At 36.6% G+C, this 18,209-nt stretch overlaps 1 protein-coding gene across 4 annotated transcripts in view; it reads left to right on the top strand.

Moving 5' to 3' along the window:
• Positions 1–16,383, top strand: part of LOC119085910 — a 42,762-nt gene extending 26,379 nt beyond the window's left edge. Inside the window, exons 1-6 of one of the 4 annotated variants that reach the window (XM_037196456.1) lie at positions 2,989–3,606; positions 6,820–7,657; positions 7,764–9,719; positions 9,784–9,982; positions 10,051–10,428; positions 14,252–16,383. In XM_037196456.1, coding sequence (XP_037052351.1) covers positions 6,852–7,657; positions 7,764–9,719; positions 9,784–9,982; positions 10,051–10,428; positions 14,252–15,847 — 4,935 coding nt within the window. In that variant the 5' untranslated portion in view covers positions 2,989–3,606; positions 6,820–6,851 and the 3' untranslated portion in view covers positions 15,848–16,383. Of the gene's footprint in view, positions 1–2,988; positions 3,607–6,579; positions 6,758–6,819; positions 7,658–7,763; positions 9,720–9,783; positions 9,983–10,050; positions 10,429–14,251 lie in introns of those variants that run through there. The other 3 variants (XM_037196457.1, XM_037196458.1, XM_037196455.1) reach the window with 3 other exon arrangements.
• The last annotated feature ends 1,826 nt before the right edge of the window (positions 16,384–18,209 follow it).

The raw sequence follows: 18,209 nt of genomic DNA, 5'->3' as shown, positions 1-18,209 counted from the left end.
TGGTTGTGATCACATTCTTATTTTCCTGCAATCATTTTAATTTTCAAGTGATCAATTCTTATTTTAGATTTATCGCTTTTATTTCTTCCCAAAATTAACCAGTTCTGCTTTGCAGCCTCCTTTCAAGTTATTGTATCAATTTTATCAAAGATTTCCTCAAAGATTCCGTTGTATTCATTCAATACTAATTCATGCACTAACCTGTTACAGATGGATGTCATAGTGCGCGTGTTATAACATCCACTATATAGTATCATCTGTTATCGATAACGACAGCAAAAATAAACGACAAGCTCTGACTAATGAGGTCTTATAATAGCAAAAATCAAGCTCAGAACAAATGAAGTAAAAGATTTCTGAAATCAATTTTTGAAAATCTTGTGTCAAATGAAGTAATAGTTTGAATAGAAAAACTGGTAAAATGCCCGTCTGTGACAGGTTCTTCTTCTTCTTCACAAAACTGATGGTGTTTCGAGTGCCTCACAACATTATGGTTCGACAGAATTATTGCCTTGCACAAGAACTTATGACAAAGAACTTAACGTCAAGGAGTTAAGGCTACAATATGGTTTTTCAGAGTTATATATCTATAAAATCAGGTCTCAGGATCTATTTTTAACAACAAATTTTTTTTTTGGAAACATAACTCTCCAAAAAGGTACAGAAGACTACCTATAGCAAAACCTTCAGTCCATCCATATTCAGAATTGACATAGATTCACTTTCAATTCGTACAGCACAAAATTTTTTATTGCATAATGTGCAAATCTTAAATGCGTTGAAGAGTACCTTGGACTTTTATCATAAGTAAAATAAAGCAAAAACAAAAAAATTACAAAGAGACCTCGCTTAAACATATGTGTATCTTGCTTGAGTCCGAGGTTCAGCAACAATAAGAAGTATCGTTACATTAGCTATAACTTCATTTAAATAAATCGCATGAATTACTCTCGAGATGACTATACTCCTAATTTATTCTTTGCTGGTTAACGATGTCACGTTCGTTATACATTACATATGTAATGTCCTAGATCATTTAGGTTGAATGCAATTACGTGTATGGTCAACTGATGTGTGCACTTTGTATGCGCTAAATGCATTGAATTTATTTCTTCCATTTGTACAAGTTGAAAAAAAAAATTCTTCAAGGGCGTGATAATTACATCATATGGCTTGTTACATTAGCTAGTTAAATATGTGTACCTCTTATTGCTCGTCCGAGTTGAACATGTCAAGATGTAAAGTAATTTTTGCGAAATTTCTTTTACACAATGTGTCCGTTGAAACATGCACTAAAAACTTAACTAACCCGCCCGAGCTAAATGTATTATCAATTCAACAACAAAAACATTTTAATGAAGGACGGTTATAAGTCCTAAAGGTGCTCATGATGCTGAAGGGATAGAAAAATATTTTTCTGGGTCTATTTCGATGCGGGTTTCTATATTTACTTTGAACTTACGGGATGTAGTGACAGCTTTGCCTACCTTTTACTATATTAACAAATTTTGCATCACTGCAATGTCTGCGACGAAACGTTATTCACCCAATAAGTCAATTGCATCCAAATATAGAGTTTGATGTCTTCAGAATCAGAACAGAGAAAATTCATTTTGAGTTGCTGCTATTGATTCTGATTCTGAAATTGTTTTCAAATTGGTTCTCTTCTCTGCTTGATATAATGCGCACGGTGAGCGATGACTCATCGAAAAGATTAATTACCTAACCAATCGCAAGCTAACAATAAATTAAGAAATTGTTTAATATGCTGGCAACAAGAGGAAAATCGTGTAGGATGGTTGCTTGTGTGAATGTGGACTTGTGAATTTTTCTTGTGGACACGTTTAAGAACGGTGTACTGTTTTTTTTATCTGCACCAGCAAGTGTACAATGACTTGTACATAAAAAATACGCTGGGCGATAAGCAGACGAATTGACTAGATTAACACAAATCTTATCATATTGTAGCTCATTAAGACAACAAATCCATCTTACCTCTCCTAACTCGTTATGACTTAACCACAATCTATTTAATAACAACAACGAACACATCATCCGCTTCACAATCCTCGAAACAATATTGATCGTAACCGCATGCGATACAATTCTTTCTTAGTTTTTATGCTATCTTGGTTCTCTGTTGATTTTGAATATTTTACCGAACCAATAACGCACAAACACGATTATAATATTAACCAAACCATCATTTATATGGCATGGTATGGCTGGTATGCATATATACACATAGAACAAGGGTAAAGTAATTTTTCTTCATTCTCTCCATCAGTTTTTATATTTATAGTTTTCATTTGCTGTGTTTATTTTATTTAGTCTGACTGTTAAAATTACTGATGTGTTGAGCTAAAACTCAGAAATCGAAAGAACGAAGAAAAAAAAGTTCTTCACGAAGAATGTGGAAGAGAAAAGAAATCATAGCACGAACAAGAGCCATAACAGCACAACACCGTTGGTGGTGTATGGTATGAATAATACAACAACAGAAAAAAAAATGCTCTAGATTGAATTGATCGTGTGTAGCCGTTGCCGGCTATTCGTGGCATCGTTGGCGTCGACGTCGTCGTCGTTCGTATCACAAAAATATATATAACACAAATATAAATACAGCGGTGTATATAGCGTCATCATCAACATTTTGGTTCTCTATATGGTTCAACTGTGTATATTGTACTATATTATATTCGCAACAGACCGGTTCGTTGCCGTACCATTTATTACTATTTTCACCTTACACTGCACGTATTTATACATCGTGCTCTGGTGCTATACATTTTACCGTATATACACCCCCTAAAATATAAAGAGCTGGATTGATATCACACTGTACACGTCTCGATATATACACATGCACAACCACATTATTCATACAGACGAATGTTTGTGTTGAAACGATTTTACTTTCAACCCCCCGTTTTACCACTTTAGTAGTTGTTAGTTTCGTGTGTTAGGTTGATGGTCGAGGAACTTCTTGTAGCAAAGCAGCTTATTTGCTTGTGGAAAATAGAAAGAAAGAAAGGAAAAAAAAGAGAATTTGAATGGAAGAAAAGCACAAGAATAAAGTGAAAATTCAATTCAATTTTTTTACGAATGTTCCGAAAATAACTTTGAAGTGAAATCGATTGAACGAGAGACCTCCTCAACAAAACAAACAAAAATTGTTTTATTTTTTTCTCTTATCGAATCGCAGTTTTTATTGATAAAGAAATGCCATCTTTAGAGCGATTGGTTTATTTGAAGAATATATCGACTTGCTGTGTTGAGTAACATTAGTTTCCATATTATAAGAGTGTGTTGTGAACTGGGGATATTGAATTTTTGATAAAAGTGATTCAACGAAACGAAATTACAAGAACAAATTTGTTTCGTTGGTCTTCATCAATGTGTGTATGGTGTGCCTAATGTTCCAATGGTTTAATAAAAATTAAGATTAAAATTATCAGTGGTGTGTTACGTCCTCGCTCAGCAATGTTTAAAAAAATCTATTGGTGTAACTAGAGCGACGATAATAAATTTTCTCTTTGTATATTGAACGTTTCCAGTCAACCTTTATAGTTTCCACCTATCGTCATGACATTGTTGGTCATAATGGTAAGTTGATTTTACCTTTCTCTTTCACAAGCTTTTGAAACTGGTAGAAAAACGAAAATGAAAAGAGTGTGTGAAAGAAGCGAGCTTGACTGTATTTTAAATAAATAATTTCATTTTCGCAACGTCACTACATTTGATCACAAGAAACGTTGTAGCGATTAGAAAATTTGCCGCAATATTCTGTTCACGTTTATGACTGAAGCATATGGTCGAAATTCTTTAAAGTCTCATTTTTACCGCAAGCAAAACTGATGACGTTGCCAATGTGTGTTAAGCATAAGCAATCATAAACACATTTTATTCGGAGGTGTCTTTTACAGCGTATAAATCATTTGTCAAAATGTCCTATCGGTGGTGTTTGGAATGTGAGGTATGATATATGATTTATGGATTTTGACTGGCATATCTAAATCAATTTTTGATTCTGTTTTATCGTTTCGTGAAATGAACTCTCGATTTGGGTGAATGCTCATAAAATACTTATAGTTTTGGATTTAGATAGGTATTACTTAATACTGCAATGGTTGGTTGGTTAGTGATTCCAATAAACATTTGGGAATCAGGAATAAAATTACTGCTTTGAATCAATTTTCTTTGTTTTCGATTTAATTGTAGATAGGGATTGATCGAATTCGATCATTTTGTAAAATATAATTTCAAAATTGAATATCAGAATTGAATTTTTTTAAACTCAAAACTTTACTTCTTCTTTCCTGTAGCTTTGAATTTTATGTGTTTACCACAATAACTATCGAATCTATTACTTCTTTTGATCTCAGTATTTTCAACATATTGGTACGAAATCTTTTACTTCATTAGCTTTAACATAATATTCTGTCATATAGAAGGTGAACTTCTAATAAAATATTCATTTAATGAAAGAGAAAGATAACATTTTTTGGGTACCCGTAAATAATGTAGGTCGTGCTCAAGGTTTTCTCAACACTGTCTCCAGTGGTTCTAGATTATTTTAACATGAAACATAAATAATTTCTAGAGAGGATATCGAATAACTTTCTTTGTTGCACCCCGGAAACTCGTTTTCCGTCATTGACAGTTAGCGTAAAAACTTATTTCCGGGGTCTTCGTGAGTAGTGGTTTTGAGACTGTTATTTTGACTTGCGTGGCATATCTCGCTCTCTCCTGAAACTACAAACGCTACACTCGTAAAAAATCGCCAAAACTGTATCTAATCTACTATTAACAGATAAACAGGCTGCCGATACAGAAGTATTACCAAATTCAACTCTCACCTCTGTGACTAAGGCAGAACAGCAGAACATTTTAAGATGTATTCATCCTTAACTTTCATACCAAAAATTAAAAATTTGAATCAATTTTTATTTCACATGCTTCGAAAACCGGACTTTTCATATTTCAAGGACTTCTTTGGACGCTCTCAGCTTCCATTACGATCGAGATAAAAATAAAAAATAATGTTTTCGGGTGTTTGTTCGCCTTAAATTTAAGAACTCTACTTTTCATCTTTTTCTTCATTAACTTGACATTACATCCTTGCTTGTAAGTTTCTTGTTTTGGTAAGTGTGAGCCTTGCGGAACGAGCCGAAGCCGAGTGTAATAATCACACAAGCCAAAACAATAACTTACAAGCAAGAGCTGTTCAGAATCTAAAAATTATCGGTGGAACTTGAGCAAAGTTAAATTATCTGAGCTGTTTTGACACTTGTCGTTCATAAACAATGTCGTTAACTCAGCTTTAGATACAAAACAATTTCTTCTTTATAATCTCATATTTTATACGTAGAGATGTATGTTTCTCATATTATTTACCACTAAAAGTGTCACATCACATTTGTTTCCGCAACATCAAATAAAAATATTCGTTTGTTGTAAAGAACAAATAATACGAACATCTTTGATGACAATTCTGAATTCACGACCAAAATAGATTGTGGAAATTGCTCTCGTCACTACCGAAAAATCAGCAATGGCACTTCGTTCGAGTCGGTCTTTTGAGATATGAAATTTATTAATGAAAATCATTTGTTAGAAAATTTAAATTTTCGATCTATTGTCCATGAAAATATTGTTCGTGTGAAGTGACAGAAGACCGACAGCGTCAACCATTGACGGTCCTGTGAAGTAGTGCTCAAATCCACAATCTATAGAGTGTTATGATGAAAGAGAAGAAGATATTTTGACAAGTACCCCAAGGCAAGTTAAAATAAACTGGTCTTCTGTCCTCTCGCTCTCAACGTACCACGTTGAAAGAGAAGCAAATACAAGTACCCCAAGGCAAGTTATAATAACTAGTCTTCGGTTTTCTCGCTCTGATCATAACAGTCTATACTTCGTGAAAGTAATTGTAACAACTCCAGTGAAAGATATTTCGTTTCTGAACGAGTTCCAAGGACGTAAGATATTTCAGGTGCTTGTGTACGGTAAGTGCATTTTCACTATCACAAACAGTGACGGTAAGTGCACTTTTCCATGCATAAGCATGTAATAGTACATTAAGTCCGAGCGTCCAAGGTGTCGAGGTTTTTATTGATGACGACTCTTCAAAATAAAAATGTGGAACCTCGTGCAGTATATTGCAAAAAGTTAGATCTTCGGCTGTAACTTCAATGTACGCAATTCTACTCTTCCATTTTTTTTATCTCCTCTACTTTTAGTTTACTTGCATCATCCCGACTTAAAATAAAGAACGGCATGAACGGTTGGTTAAACTCTTGCAAATTACTAATTTCATGATTCTTTGAAATTATTCTCTCACTGCAGTTATCTGCTTTTTTGTCAACAATTTGAAAGAGAACAAAAGACTTATCATGTTCTTTACTCATCATCGATGTGTCATCAACATTTCGTCGGCACTTAATGAACGTGGATTCATTTCATATTAAGAGACAAATAAATTTTCTTTACTTTGTTGTGGTGTACGTAAGGGCTTGGATCTTATTTTTTTGTGACTATTTCGTCATATAAATGAAACGATTGTTATACATCACTTCTCTGTATCTACTTAATAAAACTCGTGGTGAGTCGTTTGACAACTCATCAAATCAATCAAAGTTACCACTCACCATCTTTGATTTTGTTGAAAACCAAGCCACCTTCTACCATCAATCCGATGTTGGTTCTATTATCGAAACGAAGACACAACAAAACTGAATTTTTGAATTTGTAAATTTTCCATTGGAATTTTGTGTGTGACAAAATTAACCAAATATTCTCTCTCTTCTTGCATTGCAGGACGCACCCGGTGATCCAAAATCGAACGCAACATGGATGCACCATCTATGGTTCATCGGTCCGGCGACACATTGATCGTTCGAAGTGTGGTTAGTGGAGATCAATTGTATCTGGACAATAACGAGCAAGGAGTCAATAAGTTACTTCCATTCCACCATAATTCGTTCAACAATAACAATGACAATGAAAGCAACGGCGATGTGGACGATTCGAATCTAGACAATACGTCCAATTTGCCGCAGTGTAAAATCAAACGGAACTACTCCTGCAACAATTGCACATTTTTCACGCAAAATCCGAGACATTTCCTCAACCATTTGAAGGACGTTCATGGTGAAAAAATCATCATCAACGAATGCAAGTACTGTTTGTATGCATCAAAGCATTACCAAAAATTGGTCAGACACATGAAAATGGTGCATGGTTCAACTGACGGATTAGAGGAACAGGCACAATCACGGAAACGGGCATCTCAATTGGCTCGTGAACAGAAAAAACGGAAAAGTAGTCTCGAGGACATCCATCTCAATCAACAACCGCTGTCACTAATCCAACAGCAAACACAACCATTATTCGTCAATCAATTGCTGGCAGAACCGTCCTCCAGTCCCGATTACACCAATAATAAACTACTCAAATGTACGGTCTGTGACTACTCGACGTTGCACCGCGAAAAGCTAACGGAACATGAACGCGAAGAGCACAACAAAACGAAATTTTTCCGTTGTGAGAAGTGCAGCTACGTAACTCACATCAAAGCTCGATTCAGCAAGCACGTCAAATACCATTCGATGCCAATGATCAAGTGTGTGCTGTGTGACTTCCGAACGCCGTACAAGTAAGTAGAATGCTCAATTCCGACCAACAAAAACGATTCCGAAATTTCTCGGTCGACTTTGTCGCTTGGTGTTTGATCTGCAATAACTGTTTAACGTTTTGTTTAGGTGGAACTTGGATCGACATATGAAGAACCATGGTGGCGCTGGATTATATAAATGCTCCGCATGTAACTTTACCGCTGATATCAAACAGAGTCTAACCGTTCACGAAATGAATCATCATGTACCGCCGGTCGGTCATGCATCTGGAATGAGCATGGCACGCCGACGAAATAAAGTCGGCGGAACCGACATTGTCGAACAATATTCACCGATGAATCTCTCCGACAGCAGTGTCGGCGTGGCCAGTGGCATCGACTTTTCCACAAACAACAACAACAACAATTCGTCGCTGAATAGTTACAATGAACCGATGGCAAAGAAAATTCGAATGGAGGAACACGAACAGCAGTGGTACCAATCGATGGCAGCGGATTTATCGCAAAGGCCCCACACTGAAACGGTCAGTTCGCAAAAGAAGCCCGCACGTCCAGTACCGAATCTCATTCCAATCCAGCCGGCGATAGTAAGTCCAACGGCGATGAATTTGAGCATCACTCCGCGAAGTTTTCACGACAATACACCGGCCACTATAACGAAGAATGAGCGTACACTGAACGACCTAGCAATGCTACTATCCGGTGCAGATGCCATGAATTTACAGGCCTCCGAACATATGATAGCAAACAGCAAGAGAATATTCAGAGAACTTATGGCTCTCTCCCACCAAAATGAAGGATTAGTAATCAATCCGGAAAATGTTGTTTCACCGCCACAGCTGTCTCCGACGTCCAGCAATGCTTCGTCGGTGGCAAAACGAAAAACCGTAAACTTTTTCGAAGAACTGAAGGAGAAATTTATCGCTGCTAATGGGGGAAGCCTAACATGTCGGTGTGGACACTCGTCGAAGTGTCTATCGGAGCTTTTGATCCATCAGAAAATGTGCAGCAAATATTCGCAATCTCCAGTGAATCTGTCAACCGGTAGCAGCAGTGGATCGACTCGCTGTCAATTCTGTCGCCAGCGATGCAAGTCCAGTACTGATCTTATGGTTCACATGCAGCACTGTATGGAGGCTAGAAGCAATGCCGATTCCATGGAATCAATTTCTTCTGACTACGGAAGTACAGACAAAGTTGACGGATGCGATGATATTATGGATGAGTCGTGCGACGAGGAAAACGAAAACGATGGCGAACCACATCCGATGGAACACAAAGTGTTTGTGTGGAATAAAATGCCAGAACGACGGGAAAATGATAATGACATTGGCGATGATGATCGTGATGACAACAACGACGATGCGCACAATGAAGACAGTGAAACTACTGAAGACGGACGAACAGAGAAAAGTAAATATTTTGCTGTCGAGACAGCACCCGGATACGGTGAGGTGACTAAAAAGATGAACCCCGATGACGAACCAGCTAGTGGTTCGCTAAAGAAAGTGTTCAAATGCCCGCATTGCACATTTTGGGCATCGACAGCATCCAGATTCCATGTTCATATCGTTGGTCATCTGAACAAGAAGCCGTTTGAATGTTCGTTATGCTCATACCGCTCGAACTGGCGCTGGGATATTACCAAGCATATTCGCCTAAAGACAATTCGAGATCCCAGCCACAAAACGGCCAAGGTTTTAATGAACGATGAAACTGGCCGTCGAAACTACACCAAGTACAACAAACATATCACCCTGATGAAAGTGGACGCTGAAGACGGAGATCCTAAGCTGCTAAAGTCCGGCGAAATGACACCAAGTCAAGAAGCGAATCTTTCATTCCTTCAGAAAAGTGAATCAAACATTCCGCAGAAAGCGAAAGCGAACGAAGTGATCGATTTGGATAATGAAATTCCGTTGTCATTGGTGAAGCCAGTCGTTTCTTTTGACCTGACCGGCAGATCAACATCGTCTTCAGCAGTCACTGTTGGAGAAGAAGAACAGGATCTAAATAAACAGGCGAAAGCTAATAAAAATGATTCGAAGGTGACATCGTTCAAGTGCAAGAAATGCAACTTCCGGTAAATTCATTTCATTTAGCGAAATCTGCGACCCTTCGGTTCACGGCAAATTTTCTTATTTCAGTGACGCTAATCGAGATGTGGTCTTGAATCACGTTAAGGGACACTACCAGGAAGCTGGAATTAAGTTCGAAGATAAAAATGTGCCTGCAGCAGAACTGTCTCAACAAATCATTTCTCAACCGAATCCATCCCCACCGATAGCCGCAGCTAGTCCAATACCTACACCATCGTCATCGCAAACCAGCAAATTATACAGCAAGGTAACCTGCCAAAAATTCCAGTATTCCAACGGCAAAATTCTCAAAGAAAATCTCATTTTACGTTTCAGCTACTCTCAGCGGCAATGGGTTTTCCCAATTTGAATGTTCCACCGCAATTGCACCCGACGGCACTGAAGTCCTTACAACTACACAACCAGGATCTTCATTCAGCGCCATTAAATTTACAAAAGCCTGTAACGCCACAACCACCACAATTGGTTCCAGCCGATATGTCAACGGCCACTTCATCATCATCATCATCGTCAACAACTGCGTTGTCAGCAGCTGCTGCTGTTGTTGTATCAGAAACAGCACAACCAACAATTGAGCACGGTGAGACGGATGAGGCAAGTTCTCTGGGTACTTCGGTGACAGGTTGGCGAGACCCAGCACCCTATCGCTGTGGTCATTGCCATCAGATGTCTAATTGGAAGCATGTCATTCAGGTATTTTTGACTAACCAACATTCATAGCGTGAAAGTTTGCTGTTAAATTCAATTACGTAAATTAGCTCTACGGATGAGAATCACTCAATTCAAGACTAATGTTTCAATGTAGAATACCGTCTGACCAATAAATTTTTTATCGTAAATTTAACAGCAAACTTTTACACCTCGCATATACTTACCCTGGTACTACTAAAGCTTTTTGGGGGAATTATTACTCAAGTTATTTCATTTCATTTGGTTTTATGTGGTTTAATATTGGGTACCTTTGCTCGTTAACTATTTTAAGTCGATTTAGGTGGCAAAAACCAACGAATTAAACTTAACTTCGCTTGTTATACAAACTTGTTAGGGCTAAATCGTCGTTGAAGAAATTTTTTGATTTATCTCACAAAAACACTTGTTGAATTCACCAGTTGGACCACCAACTCGCACAAACTGCTTGTATAAAAAACAGTAGGCAAAACTCAAGCCAAATAGTGATTTTGCTACATGTTTGTAGCTTGTCTCTTTGGATGATTTGATGACACAAGGAGTTTGTGCTTGTTAATCCAGCTAGTGTGTCCAGCTAATGGTATCAAACGATTCGGTAACAAAAAAATTTTCCAAGTTTTTCTGTTCTGGATTTTGTTTCAAGGGTAATTTCAAGGGCAGAGCTTAAGATCCACAACTTCCATCTAAGGTTTGGCTGAGCTCAGAGTTTTTTTTTTTTAATTTTTAAAGGCAATATTTTCTGCAAAAAAACTTGAACAACTTGAAAATGTTGTCGCTTTAGTATATTAGTCGAAACTTCAGAATTCTTCATCTATTTCGGCAGCTATCCAATTCAGACTGATATTTATCGTTCAGAATCAAACTAGGATTGGATTTTAGCGCCACTGTGAGCTTTGAAAATTGTTTGAGCCCAGAAATGTTCTCTAGAACATACAGAACGATAATCTTGCGAATCTTGCCAATTACGTCCACATTCCACAAAAGTAAAACCCAAAAATTATCTTAGGTTTTTGAACTACAATTTTTCTTTATCAAATGAAGAACTAGATTTTCGTGAAATTGACAAATTGGCATCTCTCAACAAATAGAAAAAATTTAACTGAAAATCAACGAAAACGTCTTAATTTTCTGAGATTATTATGCCAATTAATTTTTTAAGGACACGAGAAACCGAAACCAATTTACAGACTTTTAGTTACAGACAAAAAAACAAAATGACTAATTACGTTAATGTTCCATCTTTACTAGACTTATTGACTTGATATTGGGAATCATTTAACGTAATTTATAAATAACTTTTATTGGTTAACAGTAAAGGGTTAGAGGTGATCAATTTAATGTTAATTAAATTTTGGTTTATTATTTCATTTTCTATTCTTAAAGGTTAGAAGCTGTAAGCATATCAAATAATAAATAAATTATTTTAAGGATAACCATTATAATGTCTACGGTTACAAGTTTATATTACTTAAGACTATGTCGTTACTAACCTCTCAAATTATGGGAAATTTACTGCACGGAAAACATATCAATGCACTTTAGGTTAGGCATGTTCGATTCATTTGATTTGATAATAATAAATCGATAATCTCGGATATTTTGATTATCGATACATATTTAGAAAGGACAGTTTGAGTGTCTTTTGGCAATACTCGATGAATTTGGTGTATAAGTTAAGTTCTAGGTTGTCGTCGAAAGCAGGGAATATTTTTGGGTAAACATTTTTCCATATTTTACTAAATTTTCCCACATTTTCACGAACGTTCCTAAAAATAATTTGAATTTAAGTTAAATATGGGAAATCTCATTAAAAAATAGGAAAAAATTTTCCCAGCAATAGTTCCTGAAAAAGTACTTCCGGTCAAGACTTTTTTTAGATATTTCACTTGAAAACTTAAAACATTTCTATATTGCTTCTAACGATATGACCCTGAGCTGAGCGTTCACAAAGTGAAAGAAACGCCCTTTACCATTTTGGCGCCACGGGCACTTTGAAACATAAATAAATTCAGTTTTCTTTCCGGCGTAAGCACTTATCCAAAGTGTCCATATGGAAAAGGTGGCAATGGAAACGCCAGTACCACGTTGTTCTAACAATGATTTCTCAATATTGATATTTTAGTCGATTTTCGGATAATATCTGCCTAATAAGAGACCGCACGTCATTTGTAAATGTATATTGAATATGGCTGAGACTTCAGAAACTTCAATCTTGTCAAAAGGCGTTTTCTCTTTTTTCAGTTTAAATACCCAGCTCATGTAATGTCGATTGTAGAATAATTATGAAAAATGTAAGGAAGGCGAACATATCGGAAATACCGGCATTTCATAAAACAACGAAAAATCATCGAACAAACTTCGTTCTCAGAGATATAGCTTCACTTAAGAACTGTATCTTTATCTGCCGAAATATTGGATAAAGCTGGAACCAAAAAAATGAAACGAATTGAACCATTACAATTCAAAATAAACAAAAAATTTCGGGTGTGAAATAGTAATTTATTCAATCTTTGCAAGCACTTTAGGGACTGTACACAAATTACACAAATTATTTTTTTCAGTGTTGTCATCAGATTAAAATCTCTAACAGCATTAAGAGCGCTCACAACTTGGCAAATTTTTAGCCTACATTTGTGCGCAAAAATATTCGTTTTTTGATGATTTCTCTGAACCAAAATCTTTTTTTGAAAAAGTAAAACCATTAAAGCATGCAAAAATGTGTTATTTTTAAAGGAAAAGTTGGTTTGTGATTGATAACTTTACCCACTTGGAGAAACCTTTGCAAAATGTATGTTTTGCAATGTTTTCTCCCAGTAGGTAAAGTTTTGACTCACAAACCAAATTTTCCTTTAAAATTAACACATTTTTGCATGCTTTAATGGTTTTACTTATTCAAAAAAAAGATTTTGGTTCAGAGAAATCATCAAAAAACGAATATTTTTGCGCACAAATGTAGGCTAAAAATATGCCAAGGGGTGAGCGCTCTTAACAAGTATGTTCGTTTTTGAGTCAATAGAGTACGTTTAAGGTTGTATTTGGGGGGTAGGACGACACATTATTGACTCAAAAGAGTGCACACTTGTGGAGCTATGTGTTAGTGACCTGAACAAAACTTTCGTAATTTGTGTACATCCCCTAATCAATTTTTCTACTCAAATGACTGAGATTGAGATTTCCAGTTGAAAAAGGAACTTCAGTTCCTTGTATTTATTAATCTGAGTAAAAGTAAAAGCTCACAATTCTTAAGTTATGTATTGTTAGTCTGCTAAGAGGCATGTAGTTCCGGTAGATGACCTCGGAATATCGCGCGATATAAAGTTTCACTTCTACGAAAATATCCGGCAACAGATAAAGAGTCCACCTACCGGATGTATGAAGTATGATGGTTTGATACAGTTTCCGTGTGAGTTCGGTTTTATCTTTGCCGATAGTGATACTGTTGCCCAATAATCTCAACTCGTTCGTTTCCTGTTTTGCATGATCGGATATATAAGAATGCTTAGTTTCCTCTGTCCGCGGAAATGGAAAATCGGAAATTATAATTCTCTGCTAATCTTGTATGACTTATGATGACTTGGGATTTACAATTTATCAGTCGACATCTAACGTTTCCACACGTTGTTTATTCGATCCTAGAGAAACGATACGCAAGATCTTTAACTGAGAGTCGCAGGTCTGAAAATTACATAACTTGACTAATAATAAGCCTCGGGAAAAGCTTATGGGTACTTCGGAAGTTTTTATGATTTTTTTCTACCGACCTCAGTGATGGTCAACCACTTTAATGACACTATTAAAACAACTTCCTCCTATTATTGTATCTTTGCAGCGTCATTGCCGTTTGAAGCACAATGGCGACATCAATATCGAGGTAATCGAAAAGCGCAATTCAAATAAACGGACATATGTGCGTCTTAACTGTCCCAGTTCATCCGGTCAACGTAGCAGTCATCATGATATGACCGAAAGTGGCAGTGAAGATGTTATGGAACATCATGCAATATCACAATCACCCAGCGTATCACAGCAACTATCCTCCACCAACAATGCAGAACAATTTAATCAATTGGCCGGCAATTATTCAACAGAAAATGCTACCGAATCACCGAAAAATATGGAAACGGATCATGACGATGCGAAATCACTCCCCAACCAATCGAATCCACCGAATCAACTCATTCAACTTTTGAATAAGAAACCGAAGCGCTATCAATGCCCCTCGTGCCCGTATGTGAGTCCATGTCGTTCGCAGCTGGAGAGCCATCACAAATTCCACAATCAAAACGAGTGCAGTACGTTCCAGTGTCGACATTGTAGTTATAATGTGACCAAAAAGCATCTGCTCTACCAACACCAAAAGATGCACGAATATGAAAAGGTCGGTAGAGACGAGACCAACGAGGATAGCAGTGCATCGGAAGCCATCGATTTGACCAGCAGTCTGCCCAAATCTTCGGATGGTCAACATGAAAAGCAATTGATGTTCTGCAGCTACTGCCCGGCACGATATTTGAACGAAAAAGAACTGAAAGGTCATACGAAGATGCATGCATCATTTTTCCCATATCGGTGCGCTATCTGTACGTACACATCGCGACAAGAATCGTACATTGAAACACACTTGAATGTTCATACCAGTAGCTACCAACAGAAGACAAAGTTGATGCTCAATGAATTCGACATCAAATCCGACTGTCCGCAGCCAAGACTATCAACCATTCCAACGGAACACAATGACGATAACGTTTTCTGGATCGTCAGCGAATACAATCCGAAACCTCGACCGAATGCTGGCAGCTCGAACAATGACATGGATTTGGATGATATGATATCGGCCAGCAAAGTGCCGAACAAAACATTCGCCAGTCCACCAAAAATACCACCCGTTCACGATTCACCATGCAAACCATCAACGTCGATCGATAGCATCGCATCGCCACCACCACCGACTACACACAAAACGATTCTACTACAGTCGCAAGGACTCCAAAATCGCGAATCGAAACAAAACAAAATCGTCATCAGCAAACCGGAGAAATGTCCGCATTGCCCATTCTGTACAACCAAACCGGACGTGCTGAAAGAGCACATGCAATGCCATGTCACCGTTTCGGGCACACAGAATCCGAACAACTGTGACCACTGTGACTATTCCGTGTCCGACGAACTGGTGCTGAAAGAGCACATCAAACTACATTTCTGTGCGTCGTCGCTGTCGCCGACGCTGATTTCGAACCGAAAATCTGTGGCCTTTTTTACGTGTTACGATGGACTGACGTTGAGCGGGAAAATGGATTCGGATGTGGATGGGCATGAAAGTCGTACGATCTATCCGATTGCCGACGATCAGGAAATGGAGAGTGTCAGTGACAAAGAGAATAAGAAAATTATCGTCGATATTAATACAGGTGAAGAAATGAAGTAAAATGAGGGGAGAATTTTTGTTTTTGATAGACATAAACGGGGGCTGCAAGTCAGCCGCGCAAATGCTACGACTAATATAAATAATATTTAGAGTAAATATTGTAATACACCGGGGCCATATCACCACAACCGATTTTTTTTTAAGTTGATGAAGAGAAAATATTTAAAAAAAAAATTAAACATTTGGAACGTTGGATCCAACACTGTTCATGAATGAATTGCTAATTATTTTTCTTCTTTTGTTTTTTTTTTTTTAATTTTACGCAAACGTCTGTGTTGAGGCTCACAGATGCTGTTAATATTTATTTTGTTGTTAAAAATAGAAAAGAAATTTCTTCTTCTTTTGTGAATGGTGGGCGCTTTCGCAGCAACCACCAATCATAGAGAAGATAGAGACGGGTGTTGGCCATAATTAGAAATCGCTAGTTGTAACTCTTTTTATCAAAGGCACATTTCATTAGTCATATAGGTTTACGTTACCCTTTACCAGCGTTAATTGTTAAACGACACAAAAAATGTAATTATAATTTAGATGAATAAAACGAGAAAAAAATAATTTAAAAATTCCTAGTTGGCACCATTGTAGACATTATTATTAACATACCACAACCACACTACCATTTACACACAAATTTTAGTCATTTCTATTCTGTGTAAATAAATGAATTATTTATCCGCAACAGCCACTCTACCCAGCAACTTAATTTTTATCTTTAAATTTAGCTTTGCAGTTCATTTACCAGTTAAGATTTTAGTTGTTTTTTTTCGCCTTTCAATAAGATTAATAAACAAAAAAAATTGGTGTACTGTTACGAGTTAAATAACAACCTGCAAAATAACACTTTTATATCACCACCCCTATACAGGCACTTTGTATTTATACGATAAAGAAATTAGAAATTGAAAAAAAATTGAAATGAAAATTGATTCTCTGAATATAAAGAAAATGGATTTAAATAAAGAAAAAAAAAATTAGGAAAATAATATTTATATTTATACATATATACATACAACACAGAAGAGACAACCAGCAACAACAAAAAAATCAATAAATTAATTATTAGAATTAAGACACAAATTACGATTTGAAATAATGAAAAAAAAATATTGCAAAAAAATTTCTTCTGGTTTTGTTTTTCGAATGGAATGAATGAACGGAATGGAAGAGTTTACATTATATATATTATGGAACTATTTTACTATATTAACCGAATTAATAAAATGAAGAAAAAAAATTGAAATATTTTTACCAAAGCATATAATGCCAAATGTATAATTATAGAAGTGATTGCAATAAAAATGAAATTGGAACCAAAATTGGTTTTGTGTTTTTTTTACCAGGCTCCTCGGTCATCACGTATCCAACTTTTAACAGAGTTGCAGGTCCAGGTTGCTCAATCTGTAGAGCGATGGACCCACGCCCTATATGTCACGGGTTCGACTCCCGTCTCAGACATAGTTCATAGGGTTTTTCCGTAAATGATTAGTCTCTGTTGTTAGTTACCACTAGTCAGCTCTATCAACCGTAATAGGTCTCTAAGAAAACAACAACAACAACAAATTCTGAACACAGTTCTAATACGTCACATGCGTAAGTCACAATATAGATTCTAAAAATTGTCAACTACTAGCGACACCTATGTTCTAATAGATAAATCATACGACTCACAATTGTAAAATCTATCGAAAATATGGGTAATGCATAACAGGTCCATTGGCGGCTTAAGTGCTTGGAAAGCGTCAGCTTTCCTGCCTAGCTTATCCTATCCTATCCTTTCACAGAGTTCTTTCTAACGGCAACTTTTACATGAAATGTTTGGATATTTTTGACATATTTGGCATTTTTAGCTCTTTCTCGCAAATTTGCAATAATTTTCTTCATTGATTTCAAATTCACTAAAATTTTATCCATTTTCCTAACCTCATCGAGCCCTTTCCGAAGAAACCCCATTTGTTGAAATTGGAACACTTTTTGGTGAAATTTGTAGACCGAAAACGAACGCATTTCCCATTGGACTTTTTTATATGTGTCTAGGAGCCAAAATCTCTCACAAAAAATTCCTCGACGCTGTAACTAATATGGGGCGATTAAAAACCGAAAACATATGCACTTTTAGATGTCATTAGATATGCATATGTACTTTCGGGGGAAATAGGGTTTCATAGGGGTTCAGCCGCATCTACGATGATATATGAGCAGTTGAAGTTTTCAACCGAAAAAAAAACTGAAACTGAACTTTAATTTAAGTATGCGAATATTTCCATGCCACTTTTTCTCAATGTCACCATCAAAATACTACTCTATTTGACGTGGTAAAACTTCTATTTCCCTACTAGGTGCTTTGTGTGGGAACTTGAAAACA

The sequence above is a fragment of the Bradysia coprophila genome, chromosome IV, assembly GCF_014529535.1.
Source record: "Bradysia coprophila strain Holo2 chromosome IV, BU_Bcop_v1, whole genome shotgun sequence".
Classification (NCBI taxonomy): domain Eukaryota; kingdom Metazoa; phylum Arthropoda; class Insecta; order Diptera; family Sciaridae; genus Bradysia; species Bradysia coprophila.
Note: the sequence above shows the minus strand (reverse complement) of the source record. Positions and strands in the feature narration are given on the sequence as shown.